This window comes from Oryza sativa, chromosome 8 (genome assembly GCF_034140825.1).
Source record: "Oryza sativa Japonica Group chromosome 8, ASM3414082v1".
NCBI lineage: Eukaryota > Viridiplantae > Streptophyta > Magnoliopsida > Poales > Poaceae > Oryza > Oryza sativa.
The window spans coordinates 16,803,458-16,823,231 of record NC_089042.1 but is presented as its reverse complement, the minus strand read 5'-3'; the positions used below and the strand labels follow the sequence as shown (position 1 = coordinate 16,823,231).

Sequence of the window (19,774 nt, the reverse complement as noted above, 5' to 3'; positions counted from 1 at the left end):
CGTTTACTTGGACGGAGGAAGCTGAACGCGCCCTCGCTCAGTTGAAAGCATATCTCAGCTCTCCTCCGGTTCTAGTCGCCCCGGAGCCAAATGAACCCCTGCTACTCTACTTGGCGGCGACCCCCCAAGTAGTTAGTGCAGCGTTGGTTGTGGAGCGCGATGAGGACAATCCTCATTCCGCGCACCCCCACCCTGTGCTGACTTGGCCCGGGAGCGAGCAGGGAGGAGAGGCCCCCGAGCCGAACGGTGGCCTAAGGCCCCTGACGACCGGAGTCGGCCCTCTGCCCGCTCGTCAGATGGTGCTGGGCGCCCCCGACCCTCAGGAAGGCCCCGAGGCCACTGCGGGAAGGCTGCATCTATCGCCCTCTGACCCCGAGGCTAACCCTGTACCGATTCGACCCGGGAAGGAGCAGGGAGAAGAGGCCCCCGAGCCGAACGGTGGCCTAAGGCCCCTGACGACCAGAGTTGGCCCTTTGCCCGCTTGTCCGACGACGCCAGGAGCCCCCGACCCCCAGGACGGCCCCGAGGCCACTGTGGGAAGGCCGCCCCTGTCGTCCTCCGACCCCGAGGTCATCGGCACGGAAGACGAGTGCGCCCCGAGGGGCCACTTGGACGAGGAGCGCCCCGGGGATATGGCCCTTAGCGAAGGGAATCGGCCCCACCGAAGGGTGCAGCGGCCTGTCTACTTTGTTAGCGAGGCCCTCCGGGACGCCAAGACCCGATACCCTCAGGCCCAGAAGATGCTTTACGCTATTCTGATGGCCTCGAGGAAACTGCGCCATTATTTCCAGGCGCATCGGGTCACTGTGGTTACGTCTTACCCCCTCGGTCAAATCTTGCATAATCGGGAGGGTACAGGACGGGTGGTAAAATGGGCAATCGAGCTTTCTGAGTTCGATTTACACTTTGAACCACGCCACGCTATCAAGAGCCAGGCCCTCGCCGATTTTGTGGCAGAGTGGACCCCGGCTCCAGAGACCGTTTCAGTCTCTGAAGCCAGCTCAGACCCCTCGCAGCTGCCTCACGCCGCCCACTGGGTGATGCAGTTCGACGGCTCCCTGTCTCTTCAGGGCGCCGGCGCGGGGGTCACGTTGACCTCTCCGAATGGAGACGTCCTCAAATACTTGGTCTGCCTCGACTTTAGAGCGACCAATAATATGGCAGAGTACGAGGGACTCCTTGCCGGACTCAGAGTGGCAGCCGGACTGGGGATCCGCCGTCTCTTGGTGTTAGGCGACTCCCAGCTAGTCGTTAACCAAGTCTGTAAGGAGTACCGGTGCTCTGACCCGCAGATGGACGCTTACGTACGCCAAGTTCGGCGTATGGAGCGCCATTTTGACGGGATAGAGCTTCGGCATGTGCCCAGACGGGATAACATGATTGCCGACGAACTCTCACGGCTCGCGTCCTCGCGAGCCCAGACCCCGCCGGGCGTCTTTGAAGAAAGGCTTGCCCAGCCGTCGGCGCGACCCGACCCCTTAGGGGAGACGGACGCGCCTGATCGGCCCCCGAGGCCCGTCGGAGCCCAGGCCTCGGGACCCGAGGGGAGCGCTCCAAGCTCCCTTAGATTGATTGCTTGGATCTCTGAGATCCAAGCATACCTCACAGATAAGACTCTACCTGAGGACCGCGAAGGGAGTGAACGCGTCCAACGCATTTCCAAACGCTACGTGCTGGTAGAAGGGATCCTCTATCGGCGCGCGGCTAACGGAATCCTCCTGAAGTGCATTCCTCGGGAACAAGGCGTTGAGCTTCTTGCCGATATCCATGAAGGCGAGTGCGGAGCCCATTCTGCCTCGCGCACCCTGGTTGGCAAGGCCTTTCGTCAAGGATTCTATTGGCCGACTGCCCTCAATGACGCGGTCGACCTGGTTCGGCGATGCAGAGCGTGTCAGTTCCACGCCAAGCAAATCCATCAGCCGGCCCAGGCACTGCAGACCATACCACTTTCATGGCCATTTGCTGTCTGGGGGCTCGATATCCTGGGACCGTTTAGGCGGGCCCCGGGCGGGTTTGAGTACCTGTATGTCGCGATCGACAAGTTCACCAAGTGGCCCGAGGCTTATCCGGTCATCAAGATCGATAAGCACTCCGCACTTAAATTCATTAAGGGCATCACGGCCCGGTTTGGAGTGCCTAACCGTATTATTACGGATAACGGCACCCAATTCACTAGTGAACTCTTCGGCGACTACTGCGAAGACATGGGCATCAAGCTCTGCTTCGCCTCACCTGCCCACCCCAGAAGCAATGGTCAAGTGGAGCGCGCCAATGCAGAAATCCTCAAAGGCCTTAAAACCAAGACCTTCAACATTCTCAAGAAGCACGGCGATTCATGGATCGAGGAGTTGCCAGCGGTGCTCTGGGCGAACCGAACCACACCAAGCCGAGCAACCGGGGAAACGCCTTTCTTCCTCGTCTACGGCGCAGAAGCGGTTCTCCCATCCGAGCTCACCCTGAGGTCTCCTCGGGCCACCATGTACTGCGAGGCTGATCAAGATCAGCTTCGCAGAGATGACCTCGACTACTTGGAAGAACGAAGGCGGCGTGCGGCCCTCCGAGCCGCACGCTACCAGCAGAGCCTGCGGCGCTACCATCAGCGCCACGTCCAGGCCCGATCTCTCTGCGTCGACGACCTCGTCTTACGCCGCGTCCAAACGCGTGCTGGATTGAGCAAGCTCTCACCAATGTGGGAGGGTCCGTATCGAGTGATCGGTGTCCCCCGGCCGGGCTCCATACGGCTGGCCACGGGCGACGGCACAGAGTTGCCTAACCCGTGGAACATCGAGCACCTTCGTCGCTTCTACCCCTGAGGGGGGGGTCGGGTGTCAGGTTTCGGGCTCGGGCCAACCCCGCACCCCCCCCCCTCGGGTGTGCAGGGTTGGCCGGGGGCTGCCACACATGCACATTCTCATTTCTCTCATTTCAGTATTTCAATAAAAGCAGTTTCAATTTCCTAAGGGCTGTATCTGTGCCGCTTTTTCCTTTTTGAAGAATTTTTGACTTGAAATGAGGTCACTCGTGCTCAACCTTGCCCTCGGGGGCTCGGTTCGGTCAGCTAAAATCGCCAAACGGGGCCCAGAACCGAGCCGTGCCCCGGGGCGTGGTGAACTCCGGGGGGGAATCGGCAAAAACCCACAATCGGGTCACCCATAACCCTCGGTCACCACGTTCCCGGCCTGGCCAGTCTCGACATGCGGATATCCCCACGCACTAGCCCCGACCCGCGCTTTTCGAGGACTGGGACTTGGGCACGGGCCCTTAAATCAAGCTAAGACACAAAAAGAGGACCGCGGCACAGATCATCCTCATCTCATTCGCATAGCAAAATAAAATTAACACAAAGAATTTTTTCATCATTTTTGATTGCAGATTATAAGTTGATCTATACAAAAAACAGGCCTGAAGGCCTTAGAAGAAAGAAAAAGAAAGAAATTGAAGATTGGCGGGGGCCTGGGGGCTCATTCCGATGCGCCCGGGTCGCCGGCCTCGTCTTCCACGTCGTCTGCACCGCTGGCATCGCCCTCCTCGTCGGAGTTGGGGGCGAACGCGAGCTGAGGGGCCGAGCCCTCGAAGCTGTGGACGATGTGGTCGGCGGCATCCCGGACCTGCGCGCGCGCGCTGTCTTCAGTCCCAGGTGGGAACTCGTCCAGCGCCATCCACGGAGAGAAGTTGGGGTCCCTGGCCTGGTAGCTCGCCAGGACGAGCTCCACCGCTCCTTGGGCGAGGTCCCTCGAGGATGACTTGATGGTCTTCTCGAGCTCCTCGGGGAGCTGCTGGAGAGCCCCGGCCATCTTCGAGAGGCGCTGGGCAAGGCCTCCCAGGTTGGCGGCAGGCTTTATTGTCTGCCCTTTCCAGAGGCCCGCCTGCCGACCGGCGCGATCCAGGCGGGAGACTGCATCCCACAGCATGCCGGGCCCTATCTCGCCCGCCAAACGGAGGGCCTCGGCTTCCCCGGCGGATGAGTCTAGCGCGCGCTGCATGTCGGCGACGGTGTGTTCGGCATCTGCGAGGCGGGCGGCTAAGTCGCTTTCGCCCGCAGCCGCCCCGCCGATGCGCGCCCTCGCGTCCAGCTCCTTTTCCCGCGCCTCGAGGTCGGCAGCCCGCTGCTCCAGCGCGGCTCTCTCGGCGCGGACGGATTCCAAATTGCGGCGGGCCTGCTCCGTCAGCGCTGCTTCGCGGAGGGACAGGGAGTCCGCCAACCGTTGCGCCTCGGCCTCGGCCTCTTCGAGAGCTCGCTCCCGCTCGGCAAGCGCGTCCTCGCGGAGGCGGAGTGCGGACTCCTCTTCGGCGCAGGCCGACTCGTGCGCCACCAGCGTTGCCTCCCGGGAGGCGACGGCGGCCTCGTGGTCCGCCAGGTCCTTCTCCGCGACGCAGGCGCGCTCCTCCAGCGCCATGGCGCGCGCCTCGAGGGCCTCTTCACGCCGCCGGAGCGCCGCTTCGGTCTCCGCTGCTCGCTGCTCTCGGGCAGCGGCGGCATCAAGGACCCCCTGGGCGGCGTCGAGCTTTTTCTTCAGCTCCGCCTCCCAGTTCCCGTGCTGAAGGCGGAGGGAGTCCTGCGCCTCGTTCATCACTGTGGTGGCGATGAGGGCAGCCCCCCGCTCCTCCTCCACCTCTCGAGCGATCTCCGCCAGTGCCGTCTTGCGGGCCTCGAGGTCTGAGACGTGCCGGCGGTGTGCCTTGCGGCCCGCTTCCACCATGGCCTCCACCGAGTGCCGCCCCTCCTCGACACGCGCCCATGCGGCGTCGAGCTCCGCACGCTCCGCCTGCAGGGCCTCCACCTGGGCACTTAGCCCATCCAACACCGCGGTGTTTGCGGCGGCAAGGGCCTGCAGAAGGGGCTCTGCGCTCAGCGGGGCGACGGAAGGCATGGGAAAGAGCTGCCTTGGAGAAGATGCCGCGCGGCTCGGCCCGCCAATGGACGTGCCGGCCTCGGGGATGTCCCCCGGACCTGTTTGGTCCTGGGCGTCGCCCGAAGGAGTGGGCCCAAGCGATGCGCCCGCGGCCTCGTCGCGAGCCATCCCAGAAGCTGTCGCCTAGGCATCGCCCGAGGAGGTGGGCCCAAGCGACGCGCCCGCGGCCTCGTCGCGAACTGCCTCGGAAGCCGCCATCGCCTCAGCCTGGCGAACCCGGGCGGCCTCCTCCCGAGCGGCTTCTTCGGCTTGGCGAGCCCGGGCGGCCTCCTCCCGAGCGGTATCCTCAGCCTGGCGAGCCCGGGCGGCCTCCCGGGCGGCCTCTTCAGCTTCCCGTAGGCGGTCTGCGGCCTCTCGCCGGTCAGATTCCCGCCTCCGTGCCTCTGCGGCCGCAGGATCTTCGGCCTCGGACTGGCCGGACTTGGGATGGTGGGAGGAACGCGATGGGATATCACTGAAGCAGAAAGAAAAACCAGAAGGCAAACAAGATGGGTAAGAGAAAACTTGCTTTTGGGATAGAAGAAAAGACGGTCGCAATGAGCGTGGGACGAACCTGCGAGGGGGTCGGTTAAATGACCACCTTGGAGGGGAAATTAGGTTTCCCCGGGATGGTTCTGTCTCCCCCATCTTGCGCAGCCGCTTCTTCTTGCGCTCCCCCTCGGGCTGCGATGTTGGCGCGGCCCCCTCCGGGCGCCTGCTGCTGGCACGCACCGCCCCGCCCCCTCGGGGAGGAGATGGGGGAGGTGTTCCTCCCAGCTTCCTCTTCCCCCGGGCGTCGGTAGGGCGGTTGCTCCCCGAGCCCCCGACGCGGGGCCCAGAAGCACGACCCCCTCCAGGGGTAGATTGATCCCCTCGGCGGCTCCCGCCTGCGCCGTCATGGCCCTTAGGAGCCTGCTCCTCTGAGGCCCCGACCGCCGTCATAATGGTCAAGATGGAGGCGCGATCTGGATCGCTGCAGAGGGGGAGGATACCGTGGGGGATGAGGGACGCCTCAACGGAGTTGAGATTTAGCACCCGTTGGACCAGTATCTTGAAGTCCTCGGGAGCCCAATCCCATCTGACTCCCTGGTGGGTCCGCATGTAGTCTTCGGACCCGGTGTACTCCCAGGCGCCCCGAGCGCGCCGCTGGAGCGGCGCAATCCGACGACGGAGGTAGTCGCCGTACACCATGGCCCCGGTGAGCCCCTGGGATCGCAGGCCCGCGAGGCGGTCGAGGACGGCGTCATAGCCATCCCCCAGATCTACCGGCGCCCGCCAGCTGGAGGCCTGCGCCGGGGGTTGGCTCGGAAGTCGGAGGCGCGCTTCGTCGGCGAGGGGGGTGTAGAACCAGTCGCTCTTCCAGTCATCCCACTTCTTGCGGAGGACGCAGGGGATGTAGCGGTTCAGCACCGGCCCCCGCGGCAGGAAATAGCAGCCGCCGACCACCGACGGTGGCGATACCGACTGCACGGTGAAGAACCACCGGAACAGCCGAAGAGATGGGCGCACCCCAATGAACATCTCGCACAGGTGTGCGAAGATGCCCAATGTCATCACTGCGTTGGGGGTAAGGTGCGCCATCTGGAGATCGTAGAACTCCAGGACATCCATGAAGAAAGAAGAAAATGGCGGAACCAGCCCTGCCATTGCAAAGGGAAGAAAGAAGACGGACCTCCCCGGGTAGTCTGGCGCCGGGCGTCCCTCGCCCAGCATGACTATCTCACGGCCGGTGGCAGATTCCGGCATAAAGCGGCGCGGCAACCCAGCCTGCTTCTCGCTCACGATGCGGGAAGGCGCAGCACACTACCATCAAGCAGTGCGGAGCCCCGTGCCATGGCGCCGGACGAAGAGAAGATGGAGAGCGAGCGCGTGTGGCGAAAGAAGGGCGCAGGGAAGAAGGAGTTAGGGCGCAAGCGGCGAAGGCAAGGGGAATGATGGCGAAAGGAAGGAAACAAGTCCCATCCTCACTGCCTTTATACCCTTGCCAACGCTGTGCCCGGCTCCTCGTTTCTCGCGCCCATTATTTCGCCCCCTCGTTTCTCGCGCCCACGCTTCCACTGATCCCATTCGCCCGCTTGCGGCGCGTGAGGTGGATATGCGGTTGTAGCAGTCGAGATAGATCGTATCGTGCGCGCGTTAATTACGCTCGCCGACCGAAGCGACATTACCGTATCTCCAGGCGAAGCAAATCGGCTCGCCCAGATTCGTGCGCCGCTCAGGTGATGTGGCAGTCTTGAAGAGACCGCCCATTATTGACAGCCAAATTACCATTATCGGCGTGCATGGTTTGAGACCGTTGGGTTTCTGCCCAACCATGGAGACCGGTCCCACCTGTCACCAGGCTTTAGGAGTGGCGTCACACCCGGCCGCTTCCCATAAGAAGGGCGATCGCCCTTGCATAACGCCGGGGGCTACTGTCGGTGACATGGGACCGGGAGTATCATGACTAGAGGCTTGAGGCAGACACAATCGCCCACGTGGCCTGGCACCCTCGGGGGACGTCGAGCCCGAGGGTGATGTGTGCGCCCACCTCTTGGTCTCCCCGAGGGGGGGGGGTCGGACCACTCCTGCCTCGCCCCCGAGGGCCGAGGCGCCCCGACCCCTTGCGGTTTCTACTCCACGTGTATGGGTTAGGTGAGCACAGCGGGGCTCACCTAACCGCATTTATTGCGCCTCGGCTAAGCGTGTCACGCCGCACGAAGTGCAGTGCAGTGCACTCGATTATCCGGTCTGTGACCAGTCACAGACCGGTCAAATCGCGGGTTAGGTGGCGACAGGCGGTCAGACGCACGCTTCGCCCCATCCTGTCAAGACGAGAGCTTCTAGGCACTCGTCCCCGGCTGGAGCTAGCGTGTTACATCCCAGAGATGACACGTTAGCCCCGATCGATATATGCCAGGCTTCATCCTAACCATTACAAGCAAGATGTTGTTTGAAGAAGGGCAAACATACACGTTGCTAAGTCGACGCGTGGTGGACAAGAATGACCGATTTGTGACCGGTCTGACACTGCTCATGTCGTCAGCACACTGCCACCTTCCCACGACGTGCCCGCCTCAGGCACGAGTGGAGGTAGGTGTGTGCCGTCCCGTCAGGAGGATGCTTGGAGGACGACCGTGCAAATCTCCGTCCATTTATGAAGAGAAGAAAAGTCCAGTTTGGAAAGGGAAGGGTGCATGTGGTATCCCCTTGAAGTATAAAAGGAGGACCTTGCCCATAGAAAAGGAGGATGATCTTTTCCAGATTCAGAACCTAGAACAAGGGAGAGGTTGGCTCACACTTTGTAGCTCCTTCATACATAGATCCACCAAAACACAGGAGTAGGGTATTACGCTTCTCAGCGGCCCGAACCTGTATACATCGCTTGTGTTTCATGCTCTTTTGAGAGGTCGCGATTTTCCCATATACACGGAGAGCTTGAGATCTCACCCTGAGCCCCCGGCCGAACCGGCAAAGGGGGGCCCGTGCGGTCTCCCGGTGAGGAGCACCGTGCTCCGTCAAAGTGGACTCCTAAATGTGCGCACGTATCCGTTGCCACGTCTTGCCATCCCACAATCCAGGACACGACGAGCACGACACCAGCTCCGCGCGAACTCAGCGCGTGTCAAGCCTTACTGCACATGATCCGAAAACAAAGCCAAATTGTGTTTGACTAAGCAAAGTAGAAAGAACCGAAAGCAGGGAAAACTAAAACAAACAAAACAGCTAGATTTATTCAACAAATCCGAACAAATCCAACCAAATCCGCAGATGCTCAACCCGATCGCGCTCAGCATCGACGACGACGCGGCGCCACCGGCCTCCGGCTTCCGCCGCGCCACCCCGCCCCGCCGGACGTCCTCGCCCGGACAAGCTCTGACAGGTCCCCGGCGTTGTCGCCGCCGTTCGCAAGGCTCGTTTGCTGCCTCGAGCAGGACGCGTGCATCGACTTAGGCGGCGGCATCAGGTCGCGCGGCGCCTCGGACGCCGCGCTCGGCCCGCCACACTCCTCCGCCATTGCCGTGTCGTCCTTGCAAGGCTTGCCTTCACCGTCGCCGTCGCCATCGGCGCCCGGGCCAGCAGCCGCAGCCGATGCCGCCGCCGCGACGGGCGCCTCGTAGAAGAGGTCCGAGAAGATGTCCTTCTCCAGCGAGTTGGCGAGCACGAACGGGAACCACAGGGCACAGGCCGGCCTCATCTTCGTGCACCGCCGCCGCCAACCCTTGCGCCGGCGAGGACGACGAAGGTGGTGGTGCTATCCCCGGCCACCTGGGAGCGGGAGGACGGGAAGGAGCGAGGGGGATAAGGACGGGAACAAGACGGCGTGAGAGAGGAGGACGGAAGAACTAACTGGAGTGGCATGGTTCTAATTTTAGAAATTTCGAGTGGCATGTAACCGATATGACGAATAGTAGTGGCATTTTTTCAATTTGGCAAAGTTGCAGTGGCATGGATCCAATTAACCCTAAATCAAAACACCATACAGAGAATTTAATGCTAGAAGTCTAAAAATTTGCTTCGTTACACATGCACAAGGCGAGCGGTGGACCCGTCCTGCCCTTGTGCATCGTCAAGACCCTATACTATATGATTTTCATTTCTGATGTATTTTCACGGATGCATCATGCATGCGTATTCTATAACAATCACGCAACATCACAGGCTTGGGATCAATTGGATGTACGCCTTCCGAGCAAAAAAAAGATTTTGTAGCTGTGCATATTTTTCTTGGTTGTTTCTCCCACTGCTACAGAAAAGGTTGTGATCAAATGTTCATGGCCTCGCGGTACAATTGGCTATGTTAAACAGGAAATCAGTCTTAAGTTTGGAGCAATTCGGGTTCTTCAGTTAGCATGGGTCTTGTCCACTGGCCGGCTTACAACGCACAAATGGACTTAATTTTCCTCTTGTTCTTGAATACAGATTCCTGGTGCGTCCCATTCTCAGTATGTACGTACCAAGTCATCACCATTTCCGCCTTCCATAATCCCTCAAAATTGCTCATGATTGATACCCCTTTAATTCGCACACACAACACAATCAGATAGGTGTGAATGCTTAGCTAGCCCCGGTTTTAAGAGTTGAATCAGCTACAACATATGTAAACATTAAAGTCATTTGTACATTTAAAGGTTATGTTAAGGAGGAGAGATTGGGAACCTCTCTCCCGTGTACGAAAAACGGGTTTGTATTAGCACATGATTAATTAAGTATTATAAAAAACTTAAAAAATGGCTTAATACGATTTTTTTTGTTGCAACTTTCTTATAGAAATTATTTTGCAAAGAAATGCATGTTTAGTACTTCAAGAAGCATGCGCGCTGGTAACGAGGGAGTGGAGGTTGGAAGCCTTCACTTGCAAGCACATCATAAGTACACTTAGGTACACACCAGCTAGCTAGCATGTGATTTACTCCCAAGAAACTAGTTGTTAATTAGCATAGGGGTAAGAACAGTCCACAAAAAAGGGTGCACCCTCTATAGGTACCATCATTAGTTTCGCTATATTAATGCCGGTTCCAAAACCATCATCTACGAGGAGTTTGGAATCAACATCAATAAGGCCAGTCACAATGGGGGTTTCACTGGTGTGTCATGCACATTTAATAGGGGTAAGACTGAATAAAAAATGATTATTTGCATGAAATGGGGATGAGAGAGAAGGAAAGAGTTTCATCCTGGTGAAACTCGTCAGCGTCGTTTCCAAGTCCTCGGTAACAGAGTGAAACCCCCGTTGAGGCCGATTCGTTTCATTCACCGGATCTCTTGCGTCCGCCTCCGCCGTGCGACCTCCGCATTCTCCCGCGCCGCGCCGGATTTTGGGTACAAATGATCCCAGCAACTTGTATCAATTAAATGCTTTGCTTAGTCTTGGAAACGTCAAAGTGAAACCCCTCCACTGTGGGGATTGTTTCATAAAAGATTTCATTTGAGAGAAGATGGTATAATATTTTGGGTAGCCGTGCAATGACACTAGCCATTGTGACTGGCCTAAGAGTGTTTCTCTGATAGTAAACCACACCATGAGAAACCACTACTCCGTAATCAGTAGACTAGTAAAGCACACTGTCGATCCGAACTTTGATGCCATTGGAAACATCAAACACTCATTAATGTCTTGTATCCCTTACGCACTAAAATTCTCGGTACATATCGTTCCTAGTGCACCTCAATGCCTCATTTGTTTCTGATTAAGATATAGATTTTATCTTGGTTTCCGTTAGTACACTTTCAAACTACTAAACGGTGTATTTCGTGCAAAAAAAAACATTCTATATAGAAGTTGTTCTAAAATATTAGACAAATCCATTTTTCAAGTTTAAAATAATTAAGACTCAATTAATCATGTCCTAATGGCTTTCTCTTTTGCGTGCCCATACTTAATCTTTATCTTCATCACTTATGGCACCACCTCGAACTTGCCATGTCTGTTAGTAGTTCGTATATATCTCTTTGGTTTCGAGACGGAACATGGGTTGCTCTTCCTCTTACAAAAGTCAAATACATGCACAAGAATTCCATCATGTAGACTAGAAAGTTGTCTCACTTTATATGTTGAGCAAATGAGTAATGTCATATATACTCACAAAGCTATTAACTAGTGGAGTCAAGCAACGGCTTATTTGCACTCCACATGTTCATGGAGGCGACGATCGATCAGACTCGACTTGAGTAGTTGGGCCTGAGGTTGATCAGTTGTTCCACAGTTCGAGTTTAGCCATGGAACACAACTTATGCTCTTGGCATCGTGCACTAGGCTATAGCCCGACGTAACATCATCCATGTGGGTTGTTATAATCCCTTCCACGACATTGTGGTCAAATGATGAAGGACCGGTGCTATGGAAATAGGCTGCTACCGATGGCATTGTTGCCGATCTCCATTAGCAAACTAACAAGTTCCGTGTATGCATCCCGCTTGTATATATAAGCTTGACGTCGTCATGGTATTGTCCACGACAATGCCCATCTTTCCGTGGATGTGTGGAAATTTCAATAGGTGGCGGTGTGAAGAAAAATTCTATGACAACTAGATTGTGAGAACCAAATCATTTTTTTAATTAACAAATTGGGAACCAAACTGTGTTTGCTACCAGCTTCTTCTTTTTTAAATAATGGAAATGGTTTACGTCTTCGGCCTCTATCAGCAGGCACATGGTCAATAAAATTTAGTATTGAGAAAGAAAAATAAAATCAATAGAAAGAAAAATAAAATCAATATAGAGTGATGGAATACGTCCCCAATCTCTGTAAAAAGATAACCGCTGAATTAAAAGCTAAGAATGCATAGGCGTGGGAATCCAAAGCTCGGGTGAAACAGATTGGACCTGGAGAGAATAATGTTGGGGCTAGGTGATTGTCTGATTATGCATTATGATACTGCTGAAAAACAGCAAGGATAGCCAAACCCACATCCAAAATAAAAGCAAATTTAGACAAGAGGTCAGAGACCCGGCTTTTGATTGTAAGCCGCAAAAATTAAAAGCAAATAGCTGTCTTTTGTTCTGAAACTGTGGAGATTATGGATACCCCATATCTACACAGCGATTATATTTAGACTGGATATAGGATACCGAATATAGATAGAATATCTTTATTTGTATCTCGGGTTTGTTTCTTAACTTGTACGTCAAGGAAATACCCTGAGGCTTAGTCGGTTACGATTGTATTTTATCTGTACTCTCGTATTCTGATAAGGATATGAGTTATACCTTGTAATACGGACTCCTTCCCCTATATAAGGAGGGGTCCGAGTCCTTCCTGGGACATCAACTTTCTTGGAGATTATACATCCAATAATACACTCGGCGGATTCATCCCCGGACAGGAGTAGGGTATTACTTCTTGAATAAGAAGGCCTGAACCTGTATAAATCCTTTGTCTCCAAACCCATCCACTTTTCCAGCTTGATAGCCACCCCCTTTTAGTATTGCCGAAATCTTGTTTCGACAGTTGGCGCGCCAGGTAGGGGTTGTGTCAAGCTTTTCGCCGATCAGTGCAATGGGTTCCGTCTCCGGCATCGACGACCTCGTCTTCCCACCCGGGCAGGCGTTTCGGTTCGGCAGCCTCGACTTCGTCACCAATAACTTCGGCAAGATCTCTCTCCTCGACTCGGAATCGGACCAGTCGGGAGAGAGCCGGATCTCAGTCCCGTTTGGAGTTCCAAACGCGGCTGAAATCTACTCCAAGTCCATCTCAATCGAGTCGGCTTCAAACCACTCGGGAGAGATTGCATCTTCTCCAACGTCATCAGATCGAGATGATGGGGCTTACCCACCGATCCTAATGAAGCTCCCCGACGATTTGGCAGCCGTCTTCACCACCACAGCGTCCCCATCCCGTAGGCCTAGGCGGAAGTCGGCTTCAACACCGATCTCGCCTAGCTCCAGGGAAGTCGGCGTCATCCTCCAGCCACTCGGCTCAGTTTCGACGGACCAGCTGGATGGCTACTGGAGCTCTCCCGCCGTCGACTCGCGTCCGACCGAGATCGTGGAGTACAATGAGTTCGGCTTTCGCAACAACGACCCGGATCTCGACGATTTCGATGAAAGCCTAGAAGACAACTACACCCCTCTCTATTTCGGCGTCTTTATGGCCGATAACGAGACGGAGGAGCAACGCCAAGCCCGGGAAACCGAAGCACGACGCGAGGCCGAGCGACGCTGACTGGAGGAGGAGCGTCAAGTACAAGAACAAGAACGGCTACGGCGTGAGCAACAGGAGCGTGAGCGGGCTGCAAAGGAGGCTGAGGACCGGCGGCTACGAGCCTTGGAAGCAGGGCGCCGAGCGCGAGATCTTATCGGCCAACAAGACGTTAAGGGTACACCGGTTTTCCGCACCCCACAGCAGAATGCTGTTGCCGCGATCACCCTCCTCGACACCCTCCTCAAGGAAAACGAGCTCAATCAGTCTGACCACGTCGTCAACATCTTGAACCAGACAAAGACCATGATTACGGCTTCGGTCCCAGTTAACTCCGGAAGCGTCCGCACGCCGAGCGGTAGCCGAGTCCCTCATCTTCGATCTCACGACTACCACCAGCCAAGCCTTAGCATCGCTGGCGCATGATCTAATCGCAGGAGCAGGGGTCACGACGAGCGATCTGTCCACTCGCTCCCGACCATCATAGGGAGCGCCGAGTGGAACGACCCCGTTCGCCACCTCGTCATCGCCCCGTCGATCTTCGCGACACGATCATACAGCGCCGGGCAACTCGAGGCCATCATCATTCACCGGATCGCCACGACGATGACCTAGACGGAGTAGCCGCTTTCACCAACGACCTGCGTCGAGTGGATTGGCCAGCCGGCTTTAAGCCGACTGGAATAGAGAAGTATGACGGTACCACCAACCCGGAATCATGGCTTACCGTCTACGGTCTCGCAATCCGCGCAGCAGGAGGAGATAGCAAGGCCATGGCGAACTATTTACCAGTGGCTTTAGCAGATTCCGCCCGGTCCTGGATCCATGTATTGCCCCGTGGTACAATCGGATCTTGGGCCGAACTACGCGACCACTTCATCGCCAACTTCCAAGGCACTTTCGAGCGCCCCGGCACACAATTCGATCTCTACAACGTTATTCAGAAGTCCGAAGAATCTCTTCGAGATTACATCCGGCGATTTTCTGAACAACGCAACAAGATCTCTGACATCACCGACGATGTTATCATCGCCGCATTCACCAAAGGAATTCGTCACGAAGAATTGGTCGACAAGTTCGGGCGTAAGCCTCCCAAAACAGTCAAACTTATGTTTGAAAAAGCCAACGAGTACGCCAAGGCTGAAGACGCCGTCATCGCATCAAAGCAGTCGGGCTCCAGTTAGAAGCCAAAAAAGGATACGCTGGCTACGGGAGCGGGTGGAAGTAACAATCATAAGGACCGCAAGCGTAAGCCTGAGGAACTTGTTGCAACCGCTACTCACTCTTCTCGACAGCGTTCACGCGTCAACACATTCGACAAGATCATGAACTCCCAATGCCCGCATCATCCTAACTCCAACCACGTGGCCAAAGATTGTTTCGTCTACAAACAGTTCGCGGAACAATACACCAAGACTACACGGAAGAACTCCGACGAAGAACAAAGCACGTCGAAGAAGAAGGACGATGGCGACCCCCCGGCAGGTTTTCAAGACCACCGCAAGGAGCTTAACCACATCTTCGGTGGCCCCTTGGCTTATGAATCTAAAAGAAAGCAAAAGTTGACCGAACGGGAGATTAACGCTGTTCAGCCCGACACACCCCAATATCTTCGATGGTCAGAGACAGCAATCAAGTTTGACCGCTCGGATCATCCCGACCGAGTGGTCCACCCGGGGCGGTACCCCCTGGTACTAGACCCAGTGGTCCGTAATGTCAAGCTTCGCAGAACCTTCATCGACGGTGGCAGTGCACTAAATATCCTCTTCGCCAAAACCTTGGATGACATGCAGATTCCTCGCTCCGAGTTAAAACCAAGCAATGCGCCTTTTCACGGAGTCATTCCAGGGTTATCTGCAACTCCACTCGGCCAGATCACCCTTCCGGTTACCTTTGGCACTCGGGAAAACTTCCGCACGGAGAATATCTGCTTCGAAGTCGCCGATTTCGAGACAGCGTACCACGCCATACTCAGACGCCCGGCGTTAGCCAAGTTCATGGCCGTCCCACACTACACTTACATGATGATGAAGATGCCTGGTCCCCGAGGAGTCCTATCCCTACGGAGCGACATCAAGCAAGCCGTCACATGCGACAAGGAAAGTTGCGAGATGGCCCAGACTCGCGAGATGGCGTCTGCCCGAGAAGATATCCGACTGGCTGCAACCACGGCAAGCGAAGGAGAAGTGCCCGCGACCAAGGTCTCAAAGAGCGGAGAAGGCGAAGCCAAGACTAAAAAAATTCCCCTAGATCCTTCTGATCCCACTAAAACTGCTGTAATAGGCGCCGAGTTAGATTGTAAATAGGAAAGCGCGCTCGTCACCTTTCTTCAAAATAATAAAGATATCTTTGCGTGGAAACCATCTGATATGCCTGGTATTCCTAGAGAGGTGATTGAGCACTCCTTACATGTCAAAGAAGACGCTAAACCTATTAAACAACGACTCCGCCGCTTCGCACAAGACAGGAAGGACGCGATCAAGGAGGAATTAACCAAGCTGTTAGCAGCAGGCTTCATCAAAGAAGTCCTTCATCCCGACAGGCTGGCTAACCCGGTTCTAGTTCGGAAGAAAGCTGGGCAATGGCGCATGTGTGTCGATTATACCGACCTCAACAAGTCTTGCCCTAAAGATCCTTTTGGGTTGCCTCGCATTGACCAGGTAGTCAACTCGACCGCCGGCTGTGAGCTACTCAGTTTTTTGGATTGCTACTCGGGGTATCATCAGATCCGACTAAAGGAATCCGACTGCTTGAAGACTTCATTCATCACGCCCTTTGGGGCCTATTGCTACATCACCATGCCATTCGGACTAAAAAATGCAGGAGCAACTTATCAACGTATGATTCAGAGATGCTTCTCAACGCAAATTGGCCGCAATGTCGAAGCTTACGTGGATGATGTAGTCGTCAAGACTAAGTAGAAGGATGATTTAATCTCGGACCTAGAAGAAACCTTTGCAAGCATCCGCGCTTTCAGGATGAAACTAAACCCTGAAAAATGCACCTTCGGAGTACCGTCAGGGAAGCTGCTTGGTTTTATGGTGTCTCGTAGAGGCATACAAGCCAACCCGGAGAAAGTTACTGCTATCCTCAACATGAAACCGCCAAGCTCCCAGAAAGACGTCCAGAAGCTGACTGGATGCATGGCGGCGCTCAGCCGATTCGTTTCACGACTTGGCGAGCGGGGGATGCCCTTCTTCAAATTAAAGAAAACAGACAATTTCCAGTGGGGACCCGAAGCTCAGAAGGCCTTCGAAGATTTCAAGAAACTCCTCACCGAGCCACCAGTCTTAGCCTCGCCACACCCGCAGGAGCCATTGTTACTTTATGTATCAGCCACCTCCCAGGTTGTGAGCACAGTCTTGGTCGTTGAGCGTGAGGAAGAAGGCCACGTCCAGAAAGTCCAGCGACCGATCTACTTTGTCAGCGAGGTCCTAGCTAACTCCAAAACGAGATATCCTCAGGTTCAGAAGCTGTTATATGGTATTCTGATTACTACCAGGAAATTATCTCACTACTTCCAAGGTCACTCGGTAACGGTGGTCACATCGTTTCCGCTCGTCGATATACTGCACAACCGCGAAGCAAACGGACGGATTGCTAAATGGGCTTTGGAGTTGATGTCTTTGGACATATCCTTCAAGCCCCGAACTTCAATCAAGCTAGCCGACTTCGTCGCCGAATGGACCGAGTGCCAGGAGGATACCCCCGCAGAAAAGATGGAGCACTGGACCATGCATTTTGACGGATCAAAAAGGCTTTCGGGCACTAGAGCGGGAGTGGTTTTAATTTCCCCAACTGGAGAAAGATTAAGTTATGTGCTTTGGATACATTTTTCCGCATCCCACAACGTCGCAGAGTATGAGGCGCTCCTCCATGGACTACGGATCGCGATCTCCCTAGGGATCAAGCGTCTAATAGTTCAAGGCGATTCACAGCTAGTCGTCAACCAAGTTATGAAAGAGTGGTCCTGCCTTGACGACAACATGACGGCATATCGACAAAAGGCACGCAAATTGGAAGACAACTTCGATGGGCTTGAGCTTAGTCACGTTCTCCGACACAACAATGAAGCCACCGATAGACCTGCCAACTTTGGATCCAAGCGCGAGGTGGCGCCCTCCGATGTATTCGTCGAACACCTTTATGAGCCGACCGTACCTCAGAAAGAAACAACTCAAGTTGCGGACACTCATGACATAGCCATGATTGAAGCCGACTGGAGAGAGCCCCTCATACGATTTTTGACTTCTCAAGAACTCCTCCAAGATAAAGATGAAGCCGAGCGGATTTCAAGGCGAAGCAGGCTTTATGTTATTCATGAAGCCGAGTTATACAAGAAAAGCCCTTCAGGAATTCTGCAACGCTGCGTATCTCTAGAGGAAGGGAGGCAATTGTTGAAAGACATACATTCTGGAATATGCGGAAACCATGCCGCCGCACGCACCATTGTCGGCAAAGCTTACCGGCAGGGTTTTTTCTAGCCTACTGCAGTGTCCAACGCCGATAAAATTGTGCGCACGTGCGAAGGTTGCCAATTTTTCGACAGACAAATCCATCTACCAGCTCAAGAGTTGCAAACAATCCCACTGTCTTGGCCGTTTGCGGTTTGGGGGCTCGACATGGTTGGCTCGTTCAAAAGGGCAGTCGGCGGTTACACGCATCTCTTTGTGGCCATTGACAAATTCTCCAAGTGGATTGAGGCTAAACCGGTTGTCACAATTACAGCAGATAAAGCTCGAGATTTCTTCATCAACATTGTGCATAGGTTTGGAGTGCCTAATCGGATTATCACCGATAATGGCACACAATTCACTGGCGGAGTTTTTAAAGACTTTTGCGAAGACTTCGGAATTAAGATTTGCTATGCCTCAGTAGCGCATCCCATGAGCAATGGACAGGTCGAACGAGCCAACGGCATGATACTTCAAGGGATAAAAGCGCGAGTTTTTGACCGGCTAAAACCCTATGCTGGAAAATGGGTGGAACAGCTGCCATCAGTACTTTGGTCTTTGTGAACTACACCCAGTCGGGCCACAGGCCAGTCACCTTTTTTCCTTGTCTACGGGGCAGAAGCAATGTTGCCTAGTGAAGTTGAATTCGAATCTTTGCGCTTTCGCAATTTTCGCGAAGAACGCTACGAAGAGGACCGAGTGGATGATCTGCACCGATTGGAAGAAGTCCGCAAAGCAGCTTTAATTCAGTCGGCCCGATATTTACAAGGGTTGCGACGTTATCATAATCGCAATGTTCGATCCCGTGCTTTCCTAGTCGGCGACCTGGTTTTGAGGAAAATTCAAACTACACGAGATCGGCACAAGTTATCTCCTCTATGGGAAGGGCCATTTATCATCTCTGAAGTCACCCGGCCAGGTTCCTATCGACTCAAGCGTGAAGATGGTACACTTGTTGACAATTCCTGGAATATCAAACATCTTCGTCGCTTCTACGCTTAAGTTTATCCATGTATCTCCCTATCTTGACTGTCAACATCAAGCTTTCTTCTTGAGGTTGTCAGTCGGGGGCTACCATAATAATAATGGAGTGTGATTTTTTATCAATTCAGTTTGCTTACTTGGTCTATCATTGCCTTGTTTGATTTTTCTACTTAGTTTACGAGGACTGAAAGTTTTTAATAGCTTTTGCGGGTTTTAGGCTCAACAAAGCTTGATAAAGGCTTTTAAGAAATCAACAGCTAAGCTAGAAACACCAAGCACAGCATAAATATACCGGTATTGTACAAATTGTGCCTCCATCATTCGGCATTCGATACATTTACATTTAATCAGTATCAGTCTTCTCATCATCAGAGTTATTGTTACCAGTCGGCCTAAGGTCGGTATCCTGAAACCGATCTACGACGTCACCAGCAATCTTGTCGGCTGCTTTTTGAGCGTCGTTGATAAGATCAAGGGCAGCCTCTTCGCTTGTCCCGTCCGCAAAACCATCAACAGTATCAATATCGATCTTAGGGTACAGGGATTTGGTCATTGCTAACGCTAAACCTGCTCCCATGCTTCCGGCTTCTCTAATGTTCTTGAAATAGGTGTCCGAAGCGATTCTCAGCTTGTCAAACACTTCGGAAGCATCGAATCTACTCGGGCCATTGTTATTATAGAACATTGCCTGGACAAGCGGGGTAGCAGCATTGGCGACCTCATCCCTGGCTCCTTCAAGTCTTTTGATCTTGCCAACCAGGACGTCGAACTGGGCTTGGGACTTGATCTTGCGGTCTACAATAACAAATTCATGTCAATAATC

The 19,774-nt window shown here is 54.3% G+C and overlaps 2 protein-coding genes across 2 annotated transcripts; one reads left to right on the top strand and one right to left on the bottom strand.

Moving 5' to 3' along the window:
* Positions 1-3,461: 3,461 nt before the first annotated feature.
* On the bottom strand, positions 3,462-5,021 carry LOC136351571 (uncharacterized). Its single transcript, XM_066303749.1, has 3 exons — positions 4,575-5,021; positions 4,068-4,382; positions 3,462-3,686 (listed from the first exon to the last, which is right to left on the bottom strand). Exons 1-3 carry the CDS (start codon positions 5,019-5,021, stop codon positions 3,462-3,464), a joined length of 987 nt encoding a protein of 328 aa, XP_066159846.1.
* Positions 5,022-14,286: 9,265 nt separating this feature from the next.
* LOC136351570 (uncharacterized) lies at positions 14,287-14,697 on the top strand. Its single transcript, XM_066303748.1, has one exon. The coding sequence runs from the start codon at positions 14,287-14,289 to the stop codon at positions 14,695-14,697; it is 411 nt and encodes a 136-aa protein (XP_066159845.1).
* The last annotated feature ends 5,077 nt before the right edge of the window (positions 14,698-19,774 follow it).